Source organism: Oncorhynchus keta, chromosome 35, assembly GCF_023373465.1.
Source record: "Oncorhynchus keta strain PuntledgeMale-10-30-2019 chromosome 35, Oket_V2, whole genome shotgun sequence".
NCBI lineage: Eukaryota > Metazoa > Chordata > Actinopteri > Salmoniformes > Salmonidae > Oncorhynchus > Oncorhynchus keta.
Window position 1 is genome coordinate 50,931,701 of NC_068455.1, and position 27,289 is coordinate 50,958,989.

The 27,289-nt window shown below is 43.6% G+C and overlaps 1 protein-coding gene across 3 annotated transcripts; it reads left to right on the top strand.

Annotated features, from left to right (window-relative positions):
• Positions 1 to 1,527: 1,527 nt before the first annotated feature.
• Positions 1,528 to 27,289, top strand: LOC118368612 (uncharacterized). Of its 3 annotated transcripts, XM_035752870.2 has the most exons (9): positions 1,528 to 1,696; positions 6,114 to 6,223; positions 9,526 to 9,610; positions 13,369 to 13,564; positions 13,853 to 13,921; positions 14,023 to 15,023; positions 15,246 to 16,069; positions 19,885 to 20,061; positions 22,851 to 27,289. In XM_035752870.2, the coding sequence occupies exons 1-9, from the start codon at positions 1,599 to 1,601 to the stop codon at positions 23,099 to 23,101; spliced, it is 2,811 nt and encodes a 936-aa protein (XP_035608763.1). In that variant the 5' UTR covers positions 1,528 to 1,598; the 3' UTR covers positions 23,102 to 27,289. The 3 variants fall into 3 exon arrangements, with proteins under 3 accessions (XP_035608763.1, XP_035608764.1, XP_035608765.1); XM_035752871.2 differs by lacking the exon at positions 13,853 to 13,921; XM_035752872.2 differs by lacking the exon at positions 6,114 to 6,223.

The following is a 27,289-nucleotide window of genomic DNA, read 5'->3' on the forward strand; positions in this document are numbered from 1 at the left end:
GAATGATCTCGAAGCAGTAAGGTGCAAGCTTGGAGATCTAGCGCTGCTCACATGCATCAAGCATCAGTCCACACTGAACTTGTGACCTTTAGCCAACGGAAAGGTGGATGCGTCGGAAAGGTGGATGCGGTGCACAAAGTCCCTCACCTCTCAACATTCCAGCATGTCCTTCAAGAAGACATCTTGGTACTTCACTAAGATCTCGGTCAGCTTAGCTTTGCAATCAGCAGATACTTCACTTCTCGATATCCACGTCGCTCTAACCATAGTCCGTCAACAGCTGTGTGGGGTCAGCCATCCTTTGTGAGGAAATGGCAGGACTTGGGGTGTCACACTGACATTGCAGCCCCTGAGTGACGGGCAGGTTCTCCACTGCCAAGGCAAGGAGAGACATCCACTAGCTTGGCGTTGCGGCGCAGTGTGACCGGGATTAGTGATGCGTTCAGGACTTTCTTTGGGACCCAGCGATCTCCCCACATGGGTGTTAGAACTTTCTCTAACAGAATGTCCTTAAGGGCTGAGCAGGCGGAGGTGGGCTCAACAATGACAGTGCTCCCAGGTGAAACACAAGCGTCGTTTGGCAACTTCCCCCATAGAGGTACTCCTTCTGTGAAAGGAGAGTAACAGCTGGCCTAAGCTTTACCGTGCCAACTGCTCAGGAGCTCGAGGAACTGCTCACACTCTGAGTCAATGTATTTATGCACCAGTACTAGTTAGTGCCCCAGTAATAGTTAGTGGCCAGTTAACGTTGAATGGAATGTGGCTCTATGTCATGAACAAATCAGTGAAGAGGAAGGGTTGAGACTTAAAGCTGTTGGCGTTCTTCCTTGTTCTCAGCTAGCCCCCAGCAATGTGGAACTCGTCGGTTGTGGTGGTCTGACTACAAAGCCCAAATGTCAATATGACTTGGAAATCTAAGTTTATGAATCAAAGTGAAAGATCAATCAATTGATAGTGACAGAATTAGATTACTTCCCAAGCAAAGCCTATGTTTTGTCGCCTCCGCTATAGAAAGTTGTAGCTTAACCAAAGAAATTAAGCATATCCCCATATGTATCAGATTCACGTCTTTTCTGGGTATTTTACAGCTTTTTCTCTAGCATTATCGAATCCATTTGATTTTCTTAAATATTAACCTAACAAAAAGAAGGGATGGGATTACGAATTGACAAGGCTTTACATCAGTATAACACATCAATAATTTAATTATTGGGAATTTATTAACGTCCCATAGTAACCAGCTCAAGGTGCTGAAAGTAGGCATAATTAATTTAAACAGTCTTCATTTTCATTAGACTTTACGAACAACAAGAGGGCTTGTGTTGGAGCCTATTTCTTCCTATTTAAGAAATGAAGTAGGTCTACCTGTTTGACAGACGAAATTAGGCTATGGGCTGCTAAATCCATAGATTTCTCTGTCAATTCAAGACAGTATGCCATAGGCATACCTTTTATTAAAGAAATTGGCCAAAAAAATTACAGGCCTACCCATTGTAATTGTGCTATTCTACCCCCATTTTGCCATAAACCTCTGCATCCTCGCACATGCGCTTTGGGCAATCTACCGGAGCGCGAGGACGGGTAGGAGAGCAGTCCTAATGGCGGAGAACGTACGGTCGCCTTTTGACTACCGGGAGCCACCGACCCTCGACAGTGACGGGGATGGGAGCAAACCGCCACCGCCGCAGCCCCGGGGGTGAGATAAATAGCTTGCTGGGAAATACATTTTTGTTGTGTATCTGATCACTTGTTAACGTTACTTTGTTTAAAGTGAAGTAGAACGCAAAGCCCTGCCTAAGCGTGTGTTTGTTTAGTTCCAGGCTTTCATCCGCGTGATGATTCTGCCTACAAAAATGAAACACAAGAAAAGTGCTTTTTCGCTTCGGGATCACTAACTAGTTTAGTATGTGCAAGCATCCACAATTACGGTCACCCACTTCTCTTAACACCGATTAAGCCGTATGATGTTGCTCTTTCGTTTGGAAGCTGGCCAGCTGTAATGGGCTGTCTGTTATTTCAATAGCCAGCTAGCCATTTTAGCTTGTCCGGCCAGCTAACGCGTTAGGTTAGTTATATCCGCAGAGCAGAAATCTTCGCTAACTGACTAGTTATCTAGATTTAATTGCATTTAGGACATGCCTTACTTGATTCTGATAACTAACGTTTGCTAACTAGCGAGATACATTATTCATAGATGATTCATTATTTGTAAATATTTCATAAAAATCTGCATACCAGGTGTTTTGGTAGCTAGCTAGATCATCTTTATTCAAACTGATGTTGTTGGGGGGGAGCCCCAGAGCCCCAGTTAAATTCAGGCATCATTTTCACTGTGTTGATGATCTGACCGATTTGTGGTCTACTGTATCAGAGAGAGCGAATGAGGGATGCAAAGGTATCTCAGGTGTGTGGAGTTGGGCGCATTTTATATAGGTCTGCTATTAGAGTTTGTCCAGTGTTTATTTTATAAAGCTATTATTTTGTGTCTTTATCAGATTATTTAGATTATTTATGGATTTGATTCCATTTGTTGATAGACAGATGTTAAAATTATATTGATACTATGTCATCCCAATTGTTAATGCCATATCTATTTCGTTGCTGTTTTGAATTTAACTTTAGAAACAATATTAGAATAACATTGTTGTGATTAAGTTATTCAATATGGTAGTAGAAAATGCCTTACTACGATTGGCGGTAGACTTTTCTTGGGGTTATTTGATTGCAAGAAATTGCCTATTCATAATGTGGCAGATGTAAATGCAAGTCACTTTATACAAGTATGTGAACACCCCTTCAAATCAGTGGATTCGGCTATTTCAGCCACACCTGTTGCTGACGGGTGTATTCCATCGAGCACACAGCCATGCAATCTCCAAAGACAAACATGGCAGTAGAATGGCCGGTACTGAGGAGCTCAGTGACTTTCAATGTGACATCGTCATAGGATTATCATAGATTTATCGGTGGTTACCATGTTACCTAGCATCAGTGCAGTGGGCAGCTGGGAGGAGGCACTCTTGTTCTCCATGGACTTTAGTGTCCCAAAACTTTTTGGAGTTCGAGCTACAGGATGTGAATTTCTGCTTGAAAAAGCTAGCCTTTGCTTTCCCGACTGACTGCGTGTACTTCGCTGAACAGTTGCATATCGCGGGGACTATTCGATGCTATTGCAGTCCGCCACAGGGTGTCAAGGGCAGTCAGGTCTGGAGTGAACCAAGGGCTATATCTGTTCTTAGTTCTGCATTTTTTTGAACGGGGCATACTTATCTAAGATGGTGAGGAAATTACTTTTAAAGAATGACCAGGCTTAGACCTGGAAAGTATGACAACTTTGCAGGCTATCTCTGCAGTAGATTGCAACTCCTCCCCCTTTGGCAGTTCTATCTTGACGGAAGATGTTATAGTTGGGTATGGAAATCTCAGAATTGTTGGTGGCCTTCCTAAGCCAGGATTCAGACACGGCAAGGACATCAGGGTTGGCACAGTGAGTAAAATACACTTAGGGCTTCTGATGTTGACATGCATGAAACCAATACTTTTTTGATCACAGAAGTCAACAAATATGGGTGCCTGGGGACACACAGGTCCTGGGTTTATCTCCACATCACCCGAGGAGCTGAGGAGGAGTAGGATGAGGGTACGGCTAAAGGCTATCAAAACTGGTCGCCTAGAGCGTTGGGGACAAAGAATAAAAGGAGCAGATTTCTGGGCGTGGTAGAATAGATTCAGGGCATAATGTGCAGACAGGGGTATGGTGGGGTGCGGGTACAGCCGAGGTAAGCCCGGGCACTGAGTGATGATAAGAGAGGTTGTATCTCTGGATAAGCTGGTTATAATGGGTGAGGTCACCGCATGTGTGGGAGGTGGGACAAAGGAGGTATCAGAGGTATAATGAGTGGAACTAGGGGCTCCATTGTAAACTAAAACAATGATAACTAACCTCAACAACAGTATACAAGGCATATTGACATATGAGAGAGACATACAACGAGGCATAAAGTAATCACAGGTGTTGATTTGGAGAGCTAGCTAAGACAACAACGGGTGAGACAACTACTAATCAGCTAAAACAACAACAGGTAAAAGGGTGATGAATGGGCAGAGAGGGTCGGTTAACTACAGACAGGGCCTCAGTTCGCGGCTGGGGCCGACAGATAAACAAAACAAAATAAACCGAATGGAGTACCGTGATTAATGGACAGTCCAGCAGGCGTCTGCTATGTAGCCAAGTGATCATAGGGTCCAGGGGGCAGCAATAGATGGAACAGGGAAGCCGCGGAGTAGTCGCTACTACGCTAGCATTCGGGCGACATGGTGTTTAAAGTTAGTAGCCCGGGGCTAGTAGAAGCGTGTGCTCCGACGGAGGCCGGTTGAAGGCACAGCAGATGGAGTATTCGCGGCAGACCAGTCGTAGTGGTGAGGCGGGGCGCCGTGTCGCTTAAGGATCCAAGCCAGATGGCGAAAGAGGTCATTTAGTTTTCTAGCCGGGAGATGCGCCTGGGTCACTGCAAACTGGTGCTTGCTTCGGGGCAGGGGCATTAGCCACTACAGCCACTCGGTAGCAGCGGTGATCTGGTGCCAATGTCCAGAGCTTATGGCAAGGATCCGGTGGAGTAGTGTGTTCTAGCTGTGTTTGGGTGGAGTCCGGGTGAACAACTGAGTAGACCTGGAGGTGGGCCTCAGGGATAGCTTCGGTACTGGGTAACTCGGTGGGTGCTAGCTAGCTGTGAAGATCAGGATTAATGGTCGAGGGATTTTGGCAGGAATCCGGCGTTGTAGTGGAGAGACAGTCCGTTACTGGCGAGTATTGTCCAGGCAAAAGAAAAAAAAAAAAAAAAAAAAAAAAAAATGTCTGGTATCTGTGCAGAAGGTAAAGGCCGCTAGCAGTGGCTAACAATGACTAAATAGCTTGTAGCTAATTAGCTGGTTAGCTTCTGATGGCTAGGTGGTTCTTGCTATAAGGTCTAAAAATAATAGCGGTTCCATATCACAATGGGTTAGGCAGGTTACTGGAAGGTATAATTTAACTAAAATGGAGAAGAGATTGAAAATAAAATTGAAATATATACGAAAAATACAGAAGTACACGAGAGGACGAACAAAACACGTCTGCACTGCTCAATCTTGGAAATCAACTTTTTGTTTGGAGTTTTATTAAATGGTTTTCCATGGCCGAGAAGCCGCACACAAGCCTAAGATCACCGTGCGCAATGCCATGTGTCGGCTGGAGTGGTGTAAAGCTCGCAGCCATTGGACGCTGGAGCAGTGGAAATGCGTTCTCTGGAGTGATGAATCCTGCTTCACCATCTGGCAGTCCGACGGATGAATCTGGGTTTGGCGGATGCCAGGAGAATGCTACCTCTATATAGAAATGCAATTATTGTCATCGACAACATAAATCTGTCTGCTCTATGCAGTACATTTTTAAGCTGAAATGTTCTTAATCTGAAGGGAACCCTAGCCCAAGATGTACCCTACTCTTAAATTACTCCTTAAGGTTCAAGGACCTTATACGATATCTTCAGAGGTAGATTTTCTCTGGCAGCCAAATACTCAAGCTAAACGTGAATGGATTCTAAATTGCCATACAGTTCTAGAAACATAAAGCCCCTTTTATATCACATTAAAAGTTATTTCACAAATGCAAAATATACACTTACTGTACACTGTTTTAAAAGGCTTTATTACTGTTGCATCCGACAATATTTTTCAGTGATGACATGTTTCTGAAGACCTTCTTCAGTTACACCCAGGTGTACGGTGCATGCTACATAGAGGGACCACTTGTGCTAATTAGCTGTCTTCCATCTGTCTGCCGTAAACACTCTCTGTAATGGCGATAATGGCCACGTGGGAACGGTAACCCTATAGAGATGTGTAATCAATGCAACCTTTTTTATTTATTTATTATTTCTCACTCGTACGAAAGATAAGGTCCTTATGCTCCCAAAACCTGTACCGCAAGCGATGCATGTTAATTTTCATTCTGAGCGTTTGGGCACTTAACAAAACTCCCACGTACCGAAGACTCCTTTGTCCTATGACTCTTATGTGTAATGGAACTGAGAGTCATGGACAAGGGCTAAAGGAACCCCGCGTGTGTTTTGTAGGCGGGTGTGTGGGAGAAAAAGGAAGGGTACACCTGTGAAGGTGTGTGACCAGGCCTACGTGACCGAGGATGAAGAGGAGGAAAGTCTGTCTGAACACAGCTACAGTCCGGGTAAACACACGCACAGACAGACATCCTATCATGTGCCGTCAGAAAGTATTCACACCCCTGGACTTTTTCTAAATGTTGTATTACAGTATGACTTTGTTACTGGCCTACACAAAGTACCCCGTAATGTCAAACTGGAATGATGTTTTTGAAGTTTTAACAAACTCATTAAAAAAAATGTGAAACTGGAATACCTTGAGTCAGTAAGTATTCAACCCCTATGTTATGACAAGCCTAAATAAGTTCAGGAGTAGAAATTTGCTTAACAAGTCACAAGTTGCAACAATCGTTTTTAACATGATTTTTGAATGACTACCTCATCTCTCTACCCCACAAATAATTATCTGTAAGGTCCCTTAGTGTTGCAGTGCATTTCAAACACAGATTAAAAGACCTGGAAGGTTTTCCAATGCTTTGCAAACAAGGGATACATGGTTAAAAGAAAGCAGACATTGAATATCCCTTTGTGCATAAAGATACATGCGTCCTTCCTAACTCAGTTTCCGGAGAGGAAGTAAACCACTCGGGGATTTCACCATCAGGCCATTGGTGGCTTTAAAACAGTTAGTGTTTAATGGCTGTGATGGGAGAAAAACTGAGGATGCATCAACTTTGTAGTTACTCCACAATACTAACCTAATTGACAGAGTGAATAGAAGGAAGCCTGTACAGAGTAAAACATTCCTAAACATGCATCCTGTTTACAACAAGGCTCTACTGTAATACTGCAAAAAATGTGTCAAAGCAATTTCACTCTTTGTCCTGAATACAAAGTGTTTTGATTGGGGCAAATCCAATACAACACATTCCTGAGTACCACTCCCCATATTTTCAAGCGTAGTGGTGGATGCCTCACGTTATGGGTATGCTGGAATCATTAAGGACTGGGGAGTATTTCAGGATAAAAACAAACAGAATGGAGCCCAGCACAGACAAAATCCTGGAGGAAAACCTGGTTCCTTTCAGCAAGACAATAACCTTAAATATAAGGCCAAATCTACACTGGAGTTGCTTAACAAAAGACGGTGAATGTTCCTGAGTGGCCAAGTTACAGTTTTGACTTAAATCTACTTGGAATTCTATGGCAAGACCTGAACAATGGTTGTCAAGCAATTATCAACAACCAATTTGACGGAGCTTATTAAACAATTTTGAAAAGATCAATCGCCAAATGTTGTAAAATCATGGTGTGGAACGCTCTTAGAGGGGTCTCCCGAGTGGCACAGTGGTGTAAAGCAGTGCATCTCAGTGCAAGAGACGTCACTACAGTCCCTAAGTTCAAATCCAGACTGTTTCACATCCGGCTGTGATTGGGAGTCCCGTAGGGCGGTGCACAATTGGCCCAGCGTCGTCCGGGTTTGGCCAGGGTAGGCAGTCATTGTAAAGATCAAATTCTTATTAGCTGACATGCCTAGTTAAATAAAGGTTACATTTAAATAAATCCAAAATAATAATTGAGACTTACTCAGAAAGACTCACGGCTGTAATCACTGCCAAAGGTACTTTTACAAAGTACTGACTCTGCGTGTGAATGCTTAGGTAAATTACATATTTGTTTATTTAATTTTCAATGAATGTGCAAAAATGTCTAAACATGTTTTCACTTTGTCATTATGGGGTGTTGTGTGTAGATGTATGTGAAAATGTATAAGTACAGTGCCTTGCAAAAGTATTCATCCCCCTTGGTGTTTTTCCTATTTTGTTGCATTACAACCTGTAATTTAAATAGATTTTTATTTGGATTTCATGCAATGGACATATTATAATATTACATTATTTTCATGTAATGGACATATTATATTATAATATTACATTCTGGACATATTGGTGAAGTGAAATGAAAAAAATAACTTCTCTAAAATAAAAAATGGAAAAGTCACCCCCTTAGCTATGAAGCCCCTAAATACGATCTGGTGCATCCAATTACCTTCAGAAGTCACATAATTAGTTAGATTGCACACAGGTGGACTTTATTTAAGTGTCACATAATCTGTCACATGATACACGTGTTCTGAAAGGCCCCAGAGTCTGTAACACCACCAAGCAAGTGGCACCATGAAGACCAAGGAGCTCTCCAATCAGGTCAGGGACAAAGTTGTGGAGAAGTACAAATCATCCTAAATGTTGAACATCCCACGGAGCACCATTAAATCCATTATTAAAAAATGTAAAGAATATGGCACCACAACCTGCCAAGAGAGGGCCACCCACCAAAACACACGTGCCAGTCAAGGAGGGCATTAATCAGAGGGGCAATAAAGAGACGAAAGATAACCCTGAAGGAGCTGCAAAGCTCCATAGCGGAGATTGGTGTATCTGACCATAGGACCACTTTAAGCCGTACTGTCCACAGAGCTGGGTTTTACGGAAGAGTGGCCCAAAAAAAGCCATTGCTTAAAGAAAAAAATAAGCAAACGCGTTTGGTGTTTGCCAAAAGGTGTGTGGGAGACTCCCCAAACATATGGAAGAAGGTACTCCGGACAGATGAGACAAATATGTAGCTTTTTGGGCATCAAGGAAAATGCTATGTCTGGCGCAAACTCAACACCTCTCAACACCATGAGAACACCATCCCCACAGTGAAGCATGGTGGTGGAAGCAACATGCTGTGGGGATGTTTTTCCATCGGCAAGGACTGGGAAACATGTTCAGAATTGAAGGAATGATGGATGGTGCAGGGAAAGTCTTGAGGGAAACCTGTTTGTCTTCCAGAGATTTGAGACTGGGACCGAGGTTCACCTACCAGCAGGACAATGACTCTAAGCATACTGCTAAAGCAACACTTGAGTGGTTTAAGGGAAAACATTTAAATGTCTTGGAATGGCTTAGGCAAAGCCCAAACCTCAATCCAATTGAGAGTCTGTGGTATGATTTAAAGATTGCTGTACACCAGTGGAACCCATCCAGCTTGAAGGAGCTTGAACAGTTTTGCCTTGAAGAATGGGCAACAATTACAGTGGCTAGATGTGACAAACCTATGGAGACATTCCCCAGAGACTTGCAGCTGTAATTTCTGCAAAAGGTACCTCTGCAAAGTATTGATTTTGGAGGGATGAATAGTTATGCAAACATAAGTTTTCTGTTTTTTGTCTTATGTCTTATTTGTTTCACAATAAAAAAATATTAAGTGGTAGGCATGTTGTGTAAATGAAATTATACAACCCCCCCCAAAAAAATCAATTTTAATTCCAGGTTGTAAGGAAGCAAAATAGGAGAAATACCAAGGGGGTGAATACTTTCGCAAGGCACTGTATACATTGGGTTAAATGTGTGCTGCTGTTCTTACCTGTGTGTAACTCTCCTAGGTGGTGGGCAGTACCCAGAGGGAGCGGAGGACAGACTGCCTCCACCCGGAAGCCCTTACTACCTTGCTGACCCCTCCCAGCTCTGGTGAGAGAGACAATAGGATTACTCAATTACACTTTTAAAAAATGTGTTCTTCTGAAACCGACAGCCAATATGTGATAATGAAAGGTAAGAGGATATCAAGCTTGATGAGAAATACATTAAATGTTTCTGATCTTATCTAGAAATTGCTCAATGAAATGTTGACGCAATTACATTTTTTTTCTAGTTGCATTTTTTGTTTTGATTTATTTGACAATTAAAAAAACTCCAGAAACAACCACACGTGGATAATGCATTTAAATCATGACTATGACACAGTTTGTGCATAGTTGCTGAATATTGGCGTGAACTACAACACACTGTTTTACATGTCAATCCAGAGCATACCATACATGCTCAATGGGAGACATGTCTGGTGAGTATGCATGCCGTGGAAGAACTGGGACATTTTCAGCTTCCAGGAATTGTGTACAGATCCTTTCGACACGAGCCGTGCATTATCATGCTGAAACATCAGGTGATGGCGGTGGATGAATGGCGTGACAATGGGCCTCAGGATCTTGTCACTATCTCTGTGCATTCAATTGCCATCAATAAAATGCAATTGTATTCATTGCCCGTAGCTTATTCCTGCACATACTATAACCTCACCGCCACAATGGGGCACTGTGTTCACAACATTGACATCAGCAAATTGCTCGCCCACACGATACAATTTACCCAGTACAGTTGAAACCGGGATTTATCTGTGAAGAGCACACTTCTTCGGTGTGCCAGTGGCCATCGAAGGTGAGCATTTGCCCACTGAAGTCGGTTACGACGCTGTACTGCAGTCAGATCAAGGTCCTGGTGAGGACGACGAGCACGCAGAAGAGCTTCCCTGAGACTGTTTCTGACAGTTTATGTAGAAATCCTTCGGTTGTGCAAACCCACAGTTTCATTAGCTGTCCAGGTGGCTGGCCTCAGACGATCCCGCTGGTGAAGAAGCCGGAATTGGAGGTCCTGGGCTGGTGTGTTTGGAGGTACTGCCAAAGTTCTCTACTTCGGCTAATCGTAGAGAAATTAACATTAAATTCTCTGGTAATAGCGTTGGTTGACATTCCTGGAGTCAGCATGCCAATTGCACGCTCTCAACTTGAGACATCTCTAGCATTGTGTTGTGACACAACTGCATATTTGGCCTTTTATTGTCCCCAGCAGAAGGTGCACCTTTGTAATGGTCCTGCTATTTAATCAGCTTCTTCATATGCTAAACCTGTCAGATGGATAGTTTATGTTGGCAAAGGAGACATTTTCACTAACAGGGATGTAAACAGAATTTAAGCACAACATTTGAGAGAAGCTTTTTGTGTGTATGGAATGTTTCGGGGACTTTTTTTCCCAGTTTCATGAAACATGGGAACAACACTACATGTTGCATCTTATCATTTTGTTCAGTATAAATGAATGGTAAAAATATTAACAAACATATACACATACGTAAGTAGGCCTAGGCTACAGAGTACACCTAACCTAGTAGGCATACTTGGGTTACACATAACCAGGGGTTGGTTTTTAGGAACAGAACTGGGAACGAAAGTGAACTGTTATTTTAAAAGCATGGGAACTGGTTAATAACGTTATTTTATGTTCCGGGACTCTTTTTTTTTTTCAGTCCCACAAAAAAACATTACAAGGCACCTATGCAAAGCCCTCAATCTGTCACTCAAACGTATTCCAGTGTCTGCCTGCCAGCTGAAAATCTTTCTGTCCGTGTAGGCTACCTGCTCCTCCCACCGCCGAAGCATAGCCTACTGACAGTACAAGCGTGATTCAGTGTGATTCAGAAATTAGGGAGAGGTTTTTAGATAGAATAATGGATTATATTTTTCAGTACTTTTTCTGAATTTTGTGTTAGTCTGAAATAAAAAGGGATTAACGCTGCAAAATGTATTTTTTTGGCAACCCAACCAAATTCACATAGAAATGTGAGTTATAGATCTCTTGTTCTCATTGAAAGCAGGTTTTAAGATGCTGTAGATATGTTCTATGTGCGTTATTTCTAGGCATTGCGTTAAGTTACATTTTTGCATCTTTTACTTTCGGTTTTGTACACCAGCTTCAATAAAATATCCAATATTTTTGCTTATTGAAAGATTATAAAAAAGAGCAGACAGCCATGCAATCTCCAAAGCCACACATTTGCAGTAGAATGGCCCGTCAAAGGCCCGTCAAAGGATGCCACCTTTCCAACAAGTCAGTTTGTAAAATGTCTGCCCTGCTAGAGCTGCCCCAGTCAACTGTAAGTGCTGTTATTCTGAAGTGGAAATGGCTGAGCAACAACGTCCTCAGCCGCAAAGTGGTAGGCCACACAATCACAGAACGAGACCGGCGAGTGCTGAAGCGCCCGGCGCATACATTCTTTTAGTTCTCGGTTGCAAAACTCATTACTGAGTTCCACACTGCCTCTGGAAGCAATGTCACCACAAAAACTGTTTGTCGGGAGCTTCATTAAATATTTTTTTCCATGGCCGAGATCATGCGCAATGCCAAGTGTCGGCTGGAGTAGTGTAAAGCTCGCCGCCATTGGACTCTGGAAAGGGTGGAAATGCATTCTCTGGAGTGATGAATCATGCTTCACCATCCAGCAGTCCGACAAACGACTCTGGGTTTGGCTGATGCCAGGAGAACGCTACTTGTCCGAATGTATAGTGCCATATGTCAAGGTTGGTGGAGGAGGAATAATGGTCTGGGGCTGTTTGTCTATTGTTCGGGCTAGGCCCCTTCCTTCCAGTGAATGAAAATCTTACATACAATGACATTCTACATGATTCTGTGCTTCCAACTTCGTGGCAACAGTTTGGGAAAGGCCCTATCCTGTTTCAGCATGACACTGCCCTCGTGCACATAGCAAGGTCAGTACAGAAATGGTTTGTCGTGATCGGTGTGAAAGATCTTGACTGGCCTGCACAGAGCCCTGACTTCAACCCCTTCAAACACCTTTCGATGAATTTGAACGCCGACTGTGAGCCAGGCCTATTTGCCCAACATCCGTGCCTGACCTCACTAATGCTCTTGTGGTTGAATGGAAGCATGTCCCCGCAGAAATGTTCCAACTTCTAGTGGCAAGCCTTCCCAGAAGAGTGGAGGCTGGTATAGAATCAAAGGGGGGACCGACTCCATATGAATGCCCATGTTTTTGGAATGAGATGTTCGAATCAGTACAATACAGTGCTGAGTACAGCACAGGATACACACACGCTAGCCCACACACACACTGTACGTTTTAATATTGTTGTATGGTGGTACTGTATATTTTGTGCTGTGGGTATATATTGGTGTGCTGCCTTGGCAGCAGCTAATGGGGATTTAAAAAAAATAGCTTACATGTTTGAATTTTAATTCGGAACAGATATTTAGAAGTTTTTGGAAATGTGGTCGCATAAACCTGAGGAAGATTTTACATTAATTCCATTATCAAAGTTTGCATCTGCACAATTCTTCCACTTAATTTGTTTTTGAAAAATGTTCAGTGGAAATTGTCACAATTAGTCCTTTTGCATGTCATTGTATGGTTTGTTCAAAATATTCATATTTTTTGTTTGGCATACATTTGTTAAGTAAAAAAACTGAGTCAAAGCGCAAATCCTTTACCGTAGAATGGCCCACACTTCACCAAGAACTTGATCAGGGAAATCCGGTGTGTCAGTGCTGGAGTAGAACAAAAGGCGGCACAGTGTATCTCTCCAGGACCAGGCTTGGTGACGACCAATCCAATGGTGAGTGGATGGTATGTAACGTTACTGTGTTTCTCTGTACAGCGTGTCGGAGCTGGGTGAGGAGGGGGCGAGTGGTGTCCGGGGGCCAGTGCTCTTCCACCCCCCTCCCAACTGCAGAATCCGAGAGGTGCACTGTGGAAGCCAGGTGCGACTGGTTGTTATAGCGATCCATGACATCGCCAAAGGGGAGGAGATCACGGTGGACTACAGCCTGACGGACTGGGGAGAGAACGCCATGGTGATTGACTTGCTGATAACATCACCAGCTTAACTCATCGCAAACCCATTTCAGCCATTCTTAAATATACTTGGGGAATTATTGTTGTTAGAGGTCATGACTTCTGACTAACAGCAACAGTATACACATCAGAATTGACGTTGTTCATCTGTAGGCATTAGTTGCATTCATGTTGTCTCCTTGTTCTAAGAAAAAACATTGCAATGCCCAGTGTAATTGTTGTGGCACTCAGATAATAATACTCTGAATCCATATTGAAGCCTTTTGGTTGTGTTATGAATATTCTAGGGATTCCATAGCTCTGTGTCTTCGCGAGGGTTTGACTGCAGCTTTAACCCAGACAATAACATTAAGAAGGTAATCAAAACGGTTGTGACCCTACCTCAAGCTCATCTATTGGTTACAGAGGGTATTTACAAAGTTTCTTTTGTCTTGTTTTGGGGTTTGTCTCCGAACAGGAGGAAGAGCCCGGCCCCCACCCTCTGTCTCTCTCTGACTACCTCACCCCCTCCTGGTCCCTCTCCCCTTCCTCCTCCCCGCTCACCCACTCTGAGCCCAGCGACTCAGACCGAGAAGAAGATGACGATGATGATGAAGAAGAAGAGATGGAGGAGCTGAGGGGCCGTATGCTCAGTCGCCGAAAGAAGCGCAAGATAGCTGTCACGGTCACCACCAAGAAGAACAGCGCCGCTAATCCTAGGGTGGGACCCGGCCACCCCTGCTCGTTGTTATCCTCCCGATTGGCTGCCTCCCAGACCCAGTCTCAGGCCGCCACTACCCTGGCGCCCCCCACCACCAATATCAACAACAACATCAACATAAACATTGGCAGCTCCAGCGGGGCTACTGTCAGCCGACGGCAGGACTGTTCCTACTGCGGCCGCCACTACCGTTCGCTGGCGCGCCACCTGGAGAAACACCATGCCAACCAGCCAAAGGTCAGGGCGGCCATGGATCTAGCCACACGCCACACACACGCCTCCTCTACCTCCTCCCATCCTCACTCCTCCACCACCACCTCTCATGGCCATACCTTCGCCTCCCCCCAGCCCTCCTCATCCTCTGCTCCTACCCCTCCCCCTCCTTTCTCCAGGGAGAGAGAGAGGGATGCGCCGGCCACTCGAAGTTCCTCGGGGGCGGTCTCCTTTTCGCTCTCACTGTCTTCTCAGTCGGCTGTGGCCAAGAAAGGCTCCAACTTATCGGTGCAGACACCAAAGCAATGCTTCGCCCCTGCAGTGGCACCGGTTAAAAGTCTGCCCACACCAGCCAGGAGGGGCCGTAGGCCGAAGAGAGCAAAGGAGGAGCAGCAGAAAACAGAGGAGTGCTTCAGGAGCAAGGAGGAAGAGATACCTCCACGTTCTACCCCCAAGCCGGAGGAAGAAGAGCCGGGTGAGGAGCTGGAGCTGTGTGGAGCTGGGGAAGGGGATAGTCCTGAGAATAAGAGTGTCGAGATGGCTAGGTATGTGATGGATAATATGGTTCTGCTGCATTGGAAAGAAAGTCGGGCCTAACTGAAATGTGAAATATGATGTTCTCTATCAAAACTGCTTGAGAAATGACAGCATATTCTGCAATTCTATCATTATTTTTGTGATAAAGATAAAGTAAAAATATAACTTTTTGACATGTTATTGTTTTTACTTTCTCACGCTCCCTCTCTCTGCCTCTCTCCTTTTTCTAGCTCTCACAGACATCACATGCCCCCTCTCCTATCCTCCCTCTCCTGCCTGGTACTCTTCCTCCGCCGGCAGCAACACTCTTCCTTCTTGTCCCTATCTCGCTCCCCCAGTTCGGCCGAGGCCTGGCGCCTACTTTGCCACTCCAGCCTGGCGCTACTTATCCTCTACAACCGGCACCGTGAGTGCGAAGTGGCCAAGCTCACCACCCAGGACTACCACAACCGCACCACCACACCGAGCCCAACCCAGGCGAACTTGGCCAACGACCCCCCCACTGGCCTAGAGGCCATCCTCTCCCCCTTCGAGCACCAGGTGCTTTGCCACCTCCCCCGGGCAGGTGTGCTGGGTAAGCGGGGGCGTATCCAACCCCTCATCCTGCCCCCGCACTGCGAGCCCTGCATGGAGCTGCTCCTTCAGACCTCTGCCAATGTAGGCGTGGACCCCCACAGCCCCTACGTCTTCTCCCGGCCCTTCCACTCGCCCGCCACCCCGCTCCGGGGCACCGACCTGCTGCGCAACCTGGCACGTGCCAGTGGCGCCAAGAATCCCGGAGTGCTGACCCAAACGCGAGTGCGCCGGCAGGTGGCCATCCTTACCCAGTTACTGTTCTTGGAGGAAGGTGAGGGGCAGGGCCTGCCGAGCGGGGCGGCTGGCAAGCGCCTCGAAGACTTCCTGCAGCGGGAGTACCACGTAACCCAGAGCTGCACCACGATAGGCCGAGACCCTGCGTTGATGGGACATGTGGGCAGGGTGGTGCTTTATGGGGAGCGGCAGGGCGTGCTGTTCAAGGGGATGAGCCTGCAGCACATTTGTATGGAGCTGGATGGTAAGGAGACACTTCCGGGAACTCGGCCCTGGTATGACGAAACTAGCACTTACTGCTAATTCATGACAGAACGCCATCCCTAAAAAAAATAAAGTTTCTGTTCATGAAGGGTTTGCACCAGTGACCTTCAGAAGGGAATACAAGAGAAAAGTTGAATTGCATTTAGGTGTGAACTATTAATCTCCCCAATTTTCTCTTATTGTGACGATGGAGGAGAGGAGGAAACAAGGAGGTTCTGAGGTGGATCAGCAGTAGAGTAATTGATAGCTTTGTTTAATATGAGTATGCTTGTCATGCTCACTAGGGGTATGTTTACTTGTAAGTTGTTAATAAAGCAGTAATAACAGAGGCTTTACACTGAGGGAGGTGACATTAGGGCGATTCTTCTCTCGCTATGGCGCAGCTGTGAGCAAACTAATAACATTTTAAATAGATGGGAGCTCTGAATACTGCACCTTGCGATTCCATTGCCTGCAGTACAACAATCTGTCCTTATCAGACATTGTTCCAGACTATGTGTTGTGTTACTGTTTGCTCATTACAAGTGTTTAAATTAGAGGTCGACCGATTGTGATTTTTCAACACAGATACCGATTATTGGAGGACCCCAAAAAAAAGCCGATACCGATTATTTTTTTATTTTTTTGTAATAATGACAATTGCAACAATACTGAATGAACACTTATTTTAACTTAATACATCGATAAAAAATCAATTTAGCCTCAAATAAATAATGAAACATGTTCAATTTGGTTTAAATAATGCAAAAACAAAGTGTTGGAGAAGAAAGTAAAAGTGCAATATGTGCCATGTAAAAAAGCTAATGTTTAAGTTCCTTGCTCAGAACATGAGAACATATGAAAGCTGGTGGTTCCTTTTAAAATGAGTCTTCAATATTCCCAGGTAAGAAGTTTTAGGTTGTAGTTATTATAGAAATTATAGGACTATTTCTCTCTATACCATTTGTATTTCATATACTTTAGACTATTGGATGTTCTTATAGGCACTTTAGTATTGCCAGTGTAACAGTATAGCTTCCGTCCCTCTCCTCGCCCCTACCTGGGCTCGAACCAGGAACACATCGACAACAGCCACACACGAAGCATCGTTACCCATCGCTCCACAAAAGCCACAGCCCTTGCAGAGCAAGGGGAACAACTACTCCAAGTCTCAGAGCGAGTGATGTTTGAAACTCTTACTGCGCACCCCACTAACTAGCTAGCCATTTCACATCGGTTACACCAACCTAATCTCGGGAGATGATAGGCTCGAAGTCATAAACAGCTCAATGCTTGAAACACAGCGAAGAGCTGCTGGCAAAACGCACAAAAGTGCTGTTTGAATGAATGCATACGAGCCTGCTGCTGCCTACCATCGCTCAGACTGGAAACAATCATTTTGAAAACAAAACGTTTATTATTTCAGTGAAATTCGGAACCGTTCCGTATTTTATCTAACGGGTGGCATCCCCAGGTCTAAATATTGCTGTTACATTGCACAACCTTCAATGTTATATCACATTTACGTAAAACTCTTGCAAATTAGTTCGCAACAAGCCAGGCGGCCCAAACTGCTGCATATACCCTGACTGTTGCAAGAGAAGTGACACAATTTACCTAGTTAAAATAAATTCATGTTAGCAGGCAATATTAACTAAATATGCAGGTTTAAAAATATATGCTTGTGTATTGATTTTAAGAAAGGCATTGATGTTAATGGTTAGGTACATGTTGGAGCAGCGACATCGATTATATGCAACGCAGGACACGCTAGATAAACTAGTAATATCATCAACCATGTGTAGTTAATTAGTGATTATGATTCATTGATTGTTTTTATAAGATAAGTTTAATACTAGCTAGCAACTTACCTTGGCTTCTTACTGCATTCGCGTAACAGGCAGACTCCTTGTGGAGTGCAATGAGAGGCATGTGGTTAGAACATTGGACTAGTTAACTGTAAGGTTACAAGATTGAATCCCCGAGCTGACAAGGTAAAAATCTGTCGTTCTGCCCCTGAACAAGGAAGTTAACCACCGTTCCTAGGCCGTCATTGAAAATAAGAATGTTTTCTTAACTAACTTACCTAGTTAAATAAAGGTGTAAAAAAACATTTTTTTAATCGGCCAAATCGGTGTCCAAAAATACAGATTTCCGATCGTTATGAAAACTTAAACAGCCATTCAGATTAGTCGGTCGAGCTCAAGTGTAAATTGCAGAGGAAATCGTTGCCCCAAGTCTCCAAGTCCTTAACATTGTAAACTCTGCAAAAAAAACGGACCCTGTCTTTCAAAGATAATTCGTAAAAATACAAATAACCTCTCAGATCTTCATTGTGTTTCCCATGCTTGTTCAATGACCCATAAACAATTAATGAACATTCACCTGTGGAACGGTCGTTAAGATACTAACAGCTTACAGACCGTAGGCAATTAAGGTCACAGTTATGAAAACTTAGGACACTAAAGAGGCCATTCTACTGACTCTGAAAAACACCAAAAGAAAGATGCTCAGGGTCCCTGTTCATCTGCATGAATGTGCCTTATGCATGCTGCAAGGAGGCATGAGGACTGTATATGTGGCCAGGGCAATAAATTGCAATGTCCGTACTGTGAGACGCCTAAGATGGCGCTACAGGGAGTCAGGACGGACAGCTGATCGTCCTCACATTGACAAACCAATGCGTAACAACACCTGCACAGGATCGGTACATCCGAACATCACACCTGCGGGACAGGCACAGGATGGCAACGACAACTGCCCGAGTCACACCAGGAAAGCACAATCCCTCCATCAGTGCTCAGACTGTCCGCAATAGGCTGAGAGAGACTGGACTGAGGGCTTGTGGGCCTGTTGTAAGGCAGGTCCTCACCAGACATCACCGGCGACAATGTGGCTTATGGGCACAAACCCACTGTCCTTGGACCAGACAGGACTGGCAAAAAGTGCTCTTCACTGACGAGTCAAGCTTTTGTCTCACCAGGGGTGATGGTCGGATTCGCGTTTATCGTCGAAGCAATGAGGGTTACACTGAGGGCTGTACTCTGGAGCAGGATCGATTTGGAGGTGGAGGCTCCGTCATAGTCTGGGGCGGTGTGTCACAGCATCATCGGACTGAGCTTGTTGTCATTGCAGGCAATCTCAACACTGTGTGTTGCAGGGAAGACATCTTCCTCCCTGATGTGTACCCTTCCTGCAGGCTCATCCTGATATGATCCTCTAGCATGACAATACCACCAGCCACACTACTTGTTCAATGCGTGATTTCCTGCAAGACAGGAATGTCAGTGTTCTGCCATGGCCAGCGAAGAGCCCGGATCTCAATCCCATTGAGCACGTCTGGGACCTGTTGGATCGGAGGGTGAGGGCTATAGGGCCATTCCCCCCAGAAATGTCCGGGAACTTGCAGGTGTCTTGGTGGAAGAGTAGGGGTGACATCTCACAGCAAGAACTGGCAAATCTGGTGCAGTCCATGAGGAAGAGATGCACTGCAGTACTTAATGCATCTGGTGGCCACACCAGATACTGATTGTTACTTTTGATTTTGACCCCCCTTTTTTCAGGGACACATTACACAATTTCTGTTAGTCACATGTCTGTGGAACCTGTTCAGTTTGTCTTAGTTGTTCACTCTTGTTATGTTTATACAAATATTTACACGTTAATTTTGCTGAAAATGAACGTAGTTGACAGTGAGAGGACGTTTCTTTTTTTGCTGAGTTTGTAAGAAAGGGGTTGGTGAATGAACAAAGCATGTTGTATGTTATTTTCCTGTTGACATATGTGCCCTCTCCCTCTTCTATCCCTATCCAACAGTGATGTCGGGTAACTCTGCAGACTCCTTCTCAGGTGACTCGGATGGGGAGGCAGAGAAGGTGGAGGTGGTGAAGAAGCGACCAGGTCGACCCCCCCGCAAGAAAAAAGGACCCCCTCCCTCTGTCAACCCTCCGCTCCCTGGTGCCCACAAAAGGAGAAGCATCCAGCCCAAGTCCGGTATGTACCATTGTATTTTTGGCCTACCCAATGCTTTGTGTATTAATGCATATTTTGGTGAACTGTTTTGAACAATAGCTTGTTTTTGTGAGAAAGTGGGTGCTAGCGTCAGACAAGTTTGATCAACAAGGGACTCGACAAGCGACTCGTTTACTTCCTAACACCTATCGATCTTTTCAAATCTAGAAATCTTAGTCACATTTTAGTAATTTCATCCTTCGTTAGTTTTTGTTTTCAGTCGATTAAAACTCTGGAAATTTTTTGTCTTGTTTTAGTCACAGACATTTTAGTCACATACTAGTGTATTAAATAATTAATGTTTAGGCAACCTAACCTAACTTTCATCATGTGCCTTGTCCAACTAGGCCTACTATTCCCTCTTATACGTTAGCTGGCAACATTGATATTGTGGGAGTGTGTGTCATGAGACCAAGGCTCTCTGCCAGACCACTGACTCAGAGGTTGTATGAGCCCCTCCTTTATAGTAGAATCCTCAAACCAGTTTCTAAAGAAGGTTGACATCTAGTGGAAGCCCTAGGAAGTGCATCTTCATCCATATCTCAATGTGTATTCGGTCGGCCAAGCTTTGAAAAACTACAAACCTCAATGTCCCACTTCCTGGTTGGATTTTTCTCAGGTTTTCCCCTGTCATATGAGTTCTGTTATACTCACAGACATCATTCAAACAGTTTTAGAAACTTCAGACTGTTTTCTATCCAATAATAATATGCATATATTATGCATATATTAGCTTCAGAGTAGGAGGCAGTTCACTCTGGGCACACTATTCATCCAAAAGTGAAAATGCTGCCCCCTATCCCAAAAAGGTTAGCAAAACATTTTTGCATTGTCATTATGGTGTATTGTGTGTAGATTGAGGGGACAAAAACAAACAAATACATTTTAGAATAAGTCTAACGTACAAATTGAAGGGGTCAGAATACTTTCCCAAAGATAGAATGTGTGTGTATATATTTCAGCCAAAAAAGTAACCTCATTGTCAACTGTTTATTTTCATAAAACTTAACATGTGTATATATTTGTATGAAGATACGATTTAACAACTGAGACATAAACTGAACAAGATCCATAGACATGTGACTAACAGAAATAGAATAATGTGGTCCCTGAGCAAAGGGGTGTCAAAATCAAAAATAAGTCAGTATCTGGTGTGGCCACCAGCTGCATTAAATACTGCAGTGCATCTCCTCCTCATGGACTGCATCAGATTTGCCAGTTTTTGTTGTGAGATGTTGCCCCACTCTTCCACCAAAACACCTGCAAGCTCCCTGACATTTCTGGGGGTGAATGGCCCTAGCCCTCATCCTCCGATCCAACAGGTCAGAACACTAACATTCCTGTCTTGCAGGAAATCACGCACAGAACGAGCAGTAAGGCTGGTGGCATTGTCACGCTGGAGGGTCATGTCAGGATGAGCCTGCAGGAAGGGTACCACATGAGGGAGGAGGATGTCTTTCCTTCAACACACAGCATTGAGATTGCCAGCAATGACAACAAGCTCAGTCTGATGATGCTGTGACACACCGCCCCAGACCATGACGGACCCTCCACTTCCAAATCGATCCTACTCCAGAGTACAGGCCTTGTAACACTTAATCCTTTGACGATAAACGCAAATCCGACCATCACCCCTGGTGAGACAACCTTGACTCGTCAGTGAAGAGCACTTTTTGCCAGTCCTATCTGGTCCAGCGTTTGGTGGGTTTGTGCCCATAGGCAACGTTGTTTCCAGTGATGTTTGGTGAGGACCTGCATTTACAACAGGCCCACAAGCCCTCAGTCCAGCCTCTCTCAGCCTATTGCGGGCAGTTGTTGTCGCCTTCCTGTACCGCAGGTGTGATGTTCGGATATACCAATCCTGTGCAGGTGTTGTTACACGTGGTCTGCCACTGCGAGGACGATCAGCTGTCCGTCCTGTCTCACTGTAGCTCTGTCTTAGGCGTCTCACAGTACGAACATTGCAATTTATTGCCCTGGCCACATCTGCAGTCCTCATGCCTCCTTGCAGCATGCCTAAGGCACATTCACGCAGATGAGCAGGAACCCGTGGCATCTTTCTTTTGGTGTTTTTCAGAGTCAGTAGAAAGGCCTCTTTTAGTGTCCTAAGTTTTCACAACTGTGACCTTAATTGCCTACCGTCTGTAAGCTGTTAGGTTCTTAAAGTCCGTTTTACAAAGGTTAATGTCAGGAATTGTGAACTGAGTTTAAAAGTATTTGGCTAAGGTGTATGTAAACTTCAGACTTCAACTGTATATAGAATTTATTATTAGAATAGATTTATATATATTTTTTTGTGTGTATTGTTAGATATTCCTGCACTGTTGGAGATAGGAACACAAGCATATCACTACACCTGCAATAACATCTGCTCAATGTGTTTGCGTTCAATAAGATCCAATTATTTTTACTGCACACAGTGAGTCCATGCAACTTATTATGTAGACACACATTTGTACTCCTGAACTTATTTCGACTTACCATAACAAAGCGGTTTCAGCTTTTCATTTGTAATTCATTTGGAAACTTAAAAAAAATTAATGTATAATAATTAAATCTGTTTTGACATTATGTGGTGTTGTCTTTAGGCCAGTGAACAAAAAATCCAGCTGTAATCAATTTTAAATTCAGGCTGTAACACAACAAAATGTGGAAAAAGTAAAGGGGTGTGTATACTTGGTGAAGGCACTGTATAGATTAGGGGTCCAGTGCTCTGGGGATGGATTTGGATTTGGGTAATTGATACATATGAGTCTGTCCTGTGTTCCCAGGGAAGCGTGGGGTGCTGAAGAGGCCCTGGTCGGAGGCGGAGCGAGTCGCCGTGGAGACGCACCTGAAGAGGAACATCATGGAATTGCGCGTGCCAGCCAAGGCAGACTGCGAGCGCTGCTTGCAACTCTGCCCTCTGCTGGTCAGCAACCAGCGCGACTGGAGGGCCATCAAGTTTTACTGCCACAACCGCATCCAGCTACTGAAGAAACAAGGCCGGAAGGAGAGTGCAGGACAAGGGGCACTCTGTTAGATAGGGATGGGGAGAGAGAGAGAGAGAGAGAGAGAGAGAGAAAGGAAGTGCGAGATGTGAGAGGTCGAGAACCGACTGCTACGATCTGGAGTGACCTGATTCTGGTCCTGGCGAAGTAAGCGCAGTCTACTGGTTTTCTACTGAATTAACCTGACCTCCGACTTAATTTTAAAGACTCGTACCTGGGACTAGGAGTTCAATATTAGTCCATATCTGTATTGTTGACTTCAAGAGTTAACGATAATTAATTGAAATTAGTTGAAATGTCTCCTGTAACCTGGAGCCATATCCACAAAGTGTCTCAAAAGGCCCAAGGAATCCTGTTAAAAGCTTTTGTTAGAAAACTCCTAGCTCAGAGTAGGTTTTAGGATGTTAAGTCACTGCTCTGACAAACTCAATGTCTTATCTTGTTATTACGACAGTTTGAGGTACTGCAAAGGAAAGATAGTGATGGCGCTTTTTGACGTTGTTGCAAATGATTAATCGTTATGAGGCATTGCCAGCTGTGAACTCAATAGCACGCTTCAGACGTGACTGTATGTTGCAATAGTGTAGTGTTTGACATCATTTTTGCCTAATATGTTGGCATGCGAAATATATATATTTTTTACCAACTCTGATGGTTGTTCAAATCTAATTAGCATAATAAAGAAATACCCATCAAATTCTGTTTTTTTTTTACGGTAATGAGCAGTTTGATGTCGCCCTTCCACAGTGAAAGGTGGCAGAGCTAAAGCAGTGTTTGTCTTGCCGTGAGACATCCCGAAAGTCGTTCTTTTCACAAACGTCTGTAGCGTATTATGACCCCCCCATGTCGATTTTAGGTGCGACTCATCACTAAAGAGGCTTCATGCAAAGCTTTTATTTTTTCCCATATGGTCGTTGAATTCCATATGAATTCACTTTCTGCACCCCTTTAGAATTGAACGAAACCTTCCGAACTTGTTTGTCCATGGTAGAAGTTGTCTGAAAGTGACTTTGGACCTGAATGCCAAAACATTCAGGAGATAGTTGTGCAAAGTTGACCCATTTTGCATTTCCCACCCTACCGTAAGACATCCATGTCTTTATGACTGAAAAAGTATAACTGTTCTGAGTTTGATGTCATTTGAAAGTTTTCAAACAGGGTTGCCAAACTATTTGATACTTTTTCCCAATATACATATATGTACACACACACACACAGTACCAGTCAAAATTTTGGACACCTACTCATTCAAGGGTTTCTATTTATTTTTTACTATTTTCTACATTGTAGAATAAAAGTGAAGACATCAACACTATGGAATCATGTAGTAATCATGAAGGTGTTAATCAAATCAAAATATATTTGATATTCTTCAAAGTAGTCACCCTTTGCCTTGATGAAAGCTTTGCACACTCTTGGTATTCTCTTAATGAGTAGGTGTGTCCCAACTTTTGACTGGTACTGTATATATACAGTGCATTTGGGAAAGTATTCAGACCTCTTGACTTTTTGCACATTTACAGCCTTATTCTAAAATGTATTAAATAGTTTTTTCCCCCCTCATCAATCTACACACAATACCCCATAATGACGAAGCCAAAAAGGTTTTCAGAAATTTTGCACATTTATAAAAAAATATATACAGTGGGGCAAAAAAGTATTTAGTCAGCAACCAATTGTGCAAGTTCTCTGATGTTCAACAATAACATATTCTGTCAGAATGTAAACGTTCTACGTTCCCCTCTCCTCCCTCTGTGATATGAATAAGAATATCAAATCAAATGTTATGTTTTGCAGATGTTAATGCGAGTGTAGCGAAATGCTTGTGCTTCTAGTTCCGACAATGCAGTAATAACCAACAAGTAATCTAACCTAACAATTACTTTATACACACAAGTGTAAAGAGATGAAGAATATGTACATAAATATATATATATATATATTTTCACCTTTATTTAACCAGGTAGGCTAGTTGAGAACAAGTTCTTATTTGCAACTGCGACCTGGCCAAGATAAAGCATAGCAGTGTGAACAGACAACACATGGAGTAAACAATTAACAAGTCAATAACACAGTAGAAAAAAAGGTAGTCTATATACAATGTGTGCAAAAGGCATGAGGAGGTAGGCGAATAATTACAATTTTGCAGATTAACACTGGAGTGATAAATGATCAGATGGTCATGTACAGGTAGAGATATTGGTGTGCAAAAGAGCAGAAAAGTAAATAAATAAAAACAGAGCAGTTGGAGGCAACGGAAGGAGTGTTGTATGGCATTGAAGCTCGTTTGGAGGTTTAGATAGCACAGTGTCCAAGGACGGGCCGGAAGTATATAGAATGGTGTCGTCTGCGTAGAGGTGGATCAGGGAATCGCCCGCAGCAAGAGCAACATCATTGATATATACAGAGAAAGGGCAGGATGGATATAGGTCTGTAACAGTTTGGGTCCAGGGTGTCTCCCCCTTTGAAGAGGGGGAGGACTGCGGCAGCTTTCCAATCCTTGGGGATCTCAGACGATATGAAAGAGAGGTTGAACAGGCTGGTAATAGGGGTTGCGACAATGGCGGCGGATAGTTTCAGAAATAGAGGGTCCAGATTGCCAAGCCCAGCTGATTTGTACGGGTCCGGGTTTTGCAGCTCTTTCAGAACATCTGCTATCTGGATTTGAGTAAAGGAGAACCTGGAGAGGCTTGGGCGAGTAGCTGCGGGTGGGCCGGAGCTGTTGGCCGAGGTTGGAGTAGCCAGGCGGAAGGCATGGCCAGTCGTTGAGAAATGCTTGTTGAAGTTTTCGATAATCATGGATTTATCGGTGGTGACCGTGTTACCTAGCCTCAGTGCAGTTGGCAGACTAATATGTAACGCTGTATTCACTCCGCCGCCGAGAGCGCTGGGGAGAGGGCAAACTCCACTGAACTAGTTTGAATGTATGGAATCATTTGGGATTTTCTGTATTTTGGGTCAACTTCTCTTTTAATGTCAATTATCAAAAAATGTGTCAACTCATTTTCACATGTAGCTTAGACCCTCCTATGTTACATAGTGTTTGTGTTGTCTCAACCGATTTAGTGCACATCATTCTCATGAATACAGGGTGGGTGTAATTTCAATCATAACCAGGATTCATAGAATGGACCTATCCCTTCAGTTCACTGCCATTTAGCTGGTACACAATTGAAATTGCATTTATCAAGTTACTACCTGAAAGATGTATACAGCTTTCCATACATGCTTGCCCATGGTATTAGTGATCAGAAAGTGTCAAACTAATAATTTCTGGAAAAATACCTTAATAGAAAAGGTATTTTTTACCTTTTAACATAAACCTTTTAACATAAAGGTAAAAACATACATAATTTCTCAAAATATGTTAATACAAATAATTAGTTTGACAACCCTTTTTTATAAGCTTTCAAATTCAACCATTTATCTTTTTCAGTGATGACATAGATGTTTTCATGGTCGGGAATGCAAAATGGGTCAACTTTGAGCACCTCTATCTCCAGAATGTTTTGTCATTCAGGCCCAAAAATCACTTTCTGACCACTTCTACAATGGGCAAGCTTGTATGGAGGGTTTCATTCCAATCAAAGGGGATGCAGTCAGAAAGTGATTGAGATTATATGGAACAACCCCATAAGAGTAGGAGTAAAATGTCTCTTTTCGGTACTTAAGACCAATTTTCTACTCTGACGCTTTATGGATACAGGCCCTGGATTGGGAATCATTGGTCCTAGAAGTGTGGAAGAGTATCCGAGTTTTAAAGACCCAATTTCAATGTGATGGGACATGACGGAGAAAGAACTGAGAAAGTGAGTGAGGTTCAGGATTGGAGAATGTTTGGAAGTCTAGCATCCACCTTCACTGAAAGCTGAAGACGAAACGTGAATGTTAGGTTGTCTTTACAAAGATGGAAGAAGAAACATTATGTTTTTAACCCATAAGAGCCACCCTAGAATTAGCCTACATGTCATATGGACTGGGACACCTATGAACTGTAAAATGTTTGTTTGATATCGATAACTGACTGGCGTGGACCCCAACCATTGCTTTCATGGTCAACTGTATTGATCAAAGTATTGGACCGTGATGCACCAGTGAACTTGTTCACATGTACCTTTGTACCCCGTTCTTAGTCATACTAGTATGAAACATGGCACTCATTGTTCAAATTGTTTATAATGTTATTTATTTTTATTTTATTAAACTATCATATGGTCTTA

Bases quoted from the DNA above. Each gene is read 5' to 3' on its own strand.
- LOC118368612 (XM_035752870.2), top strand. From the start codon at position 1,599: ATGGCGGAGAACGTACGGTCGCCTTTTGACTACCGGGAGCCACCGACC. The intron at 13,565-13,852 runs GTGATTGACTTG...TGAATATTCTAG, and splicing joins ACTGGGGAGAGAACGCCATG to GGATTCCATAGCTCTGTGTC. The intron at 13,922-14,022 runs GTAATCAAAACG...GTCTCCGAACAG, and splicing joins CAGACAATAACATTAAGAAG to GAGGAAGAGCCCGGCCCCCA.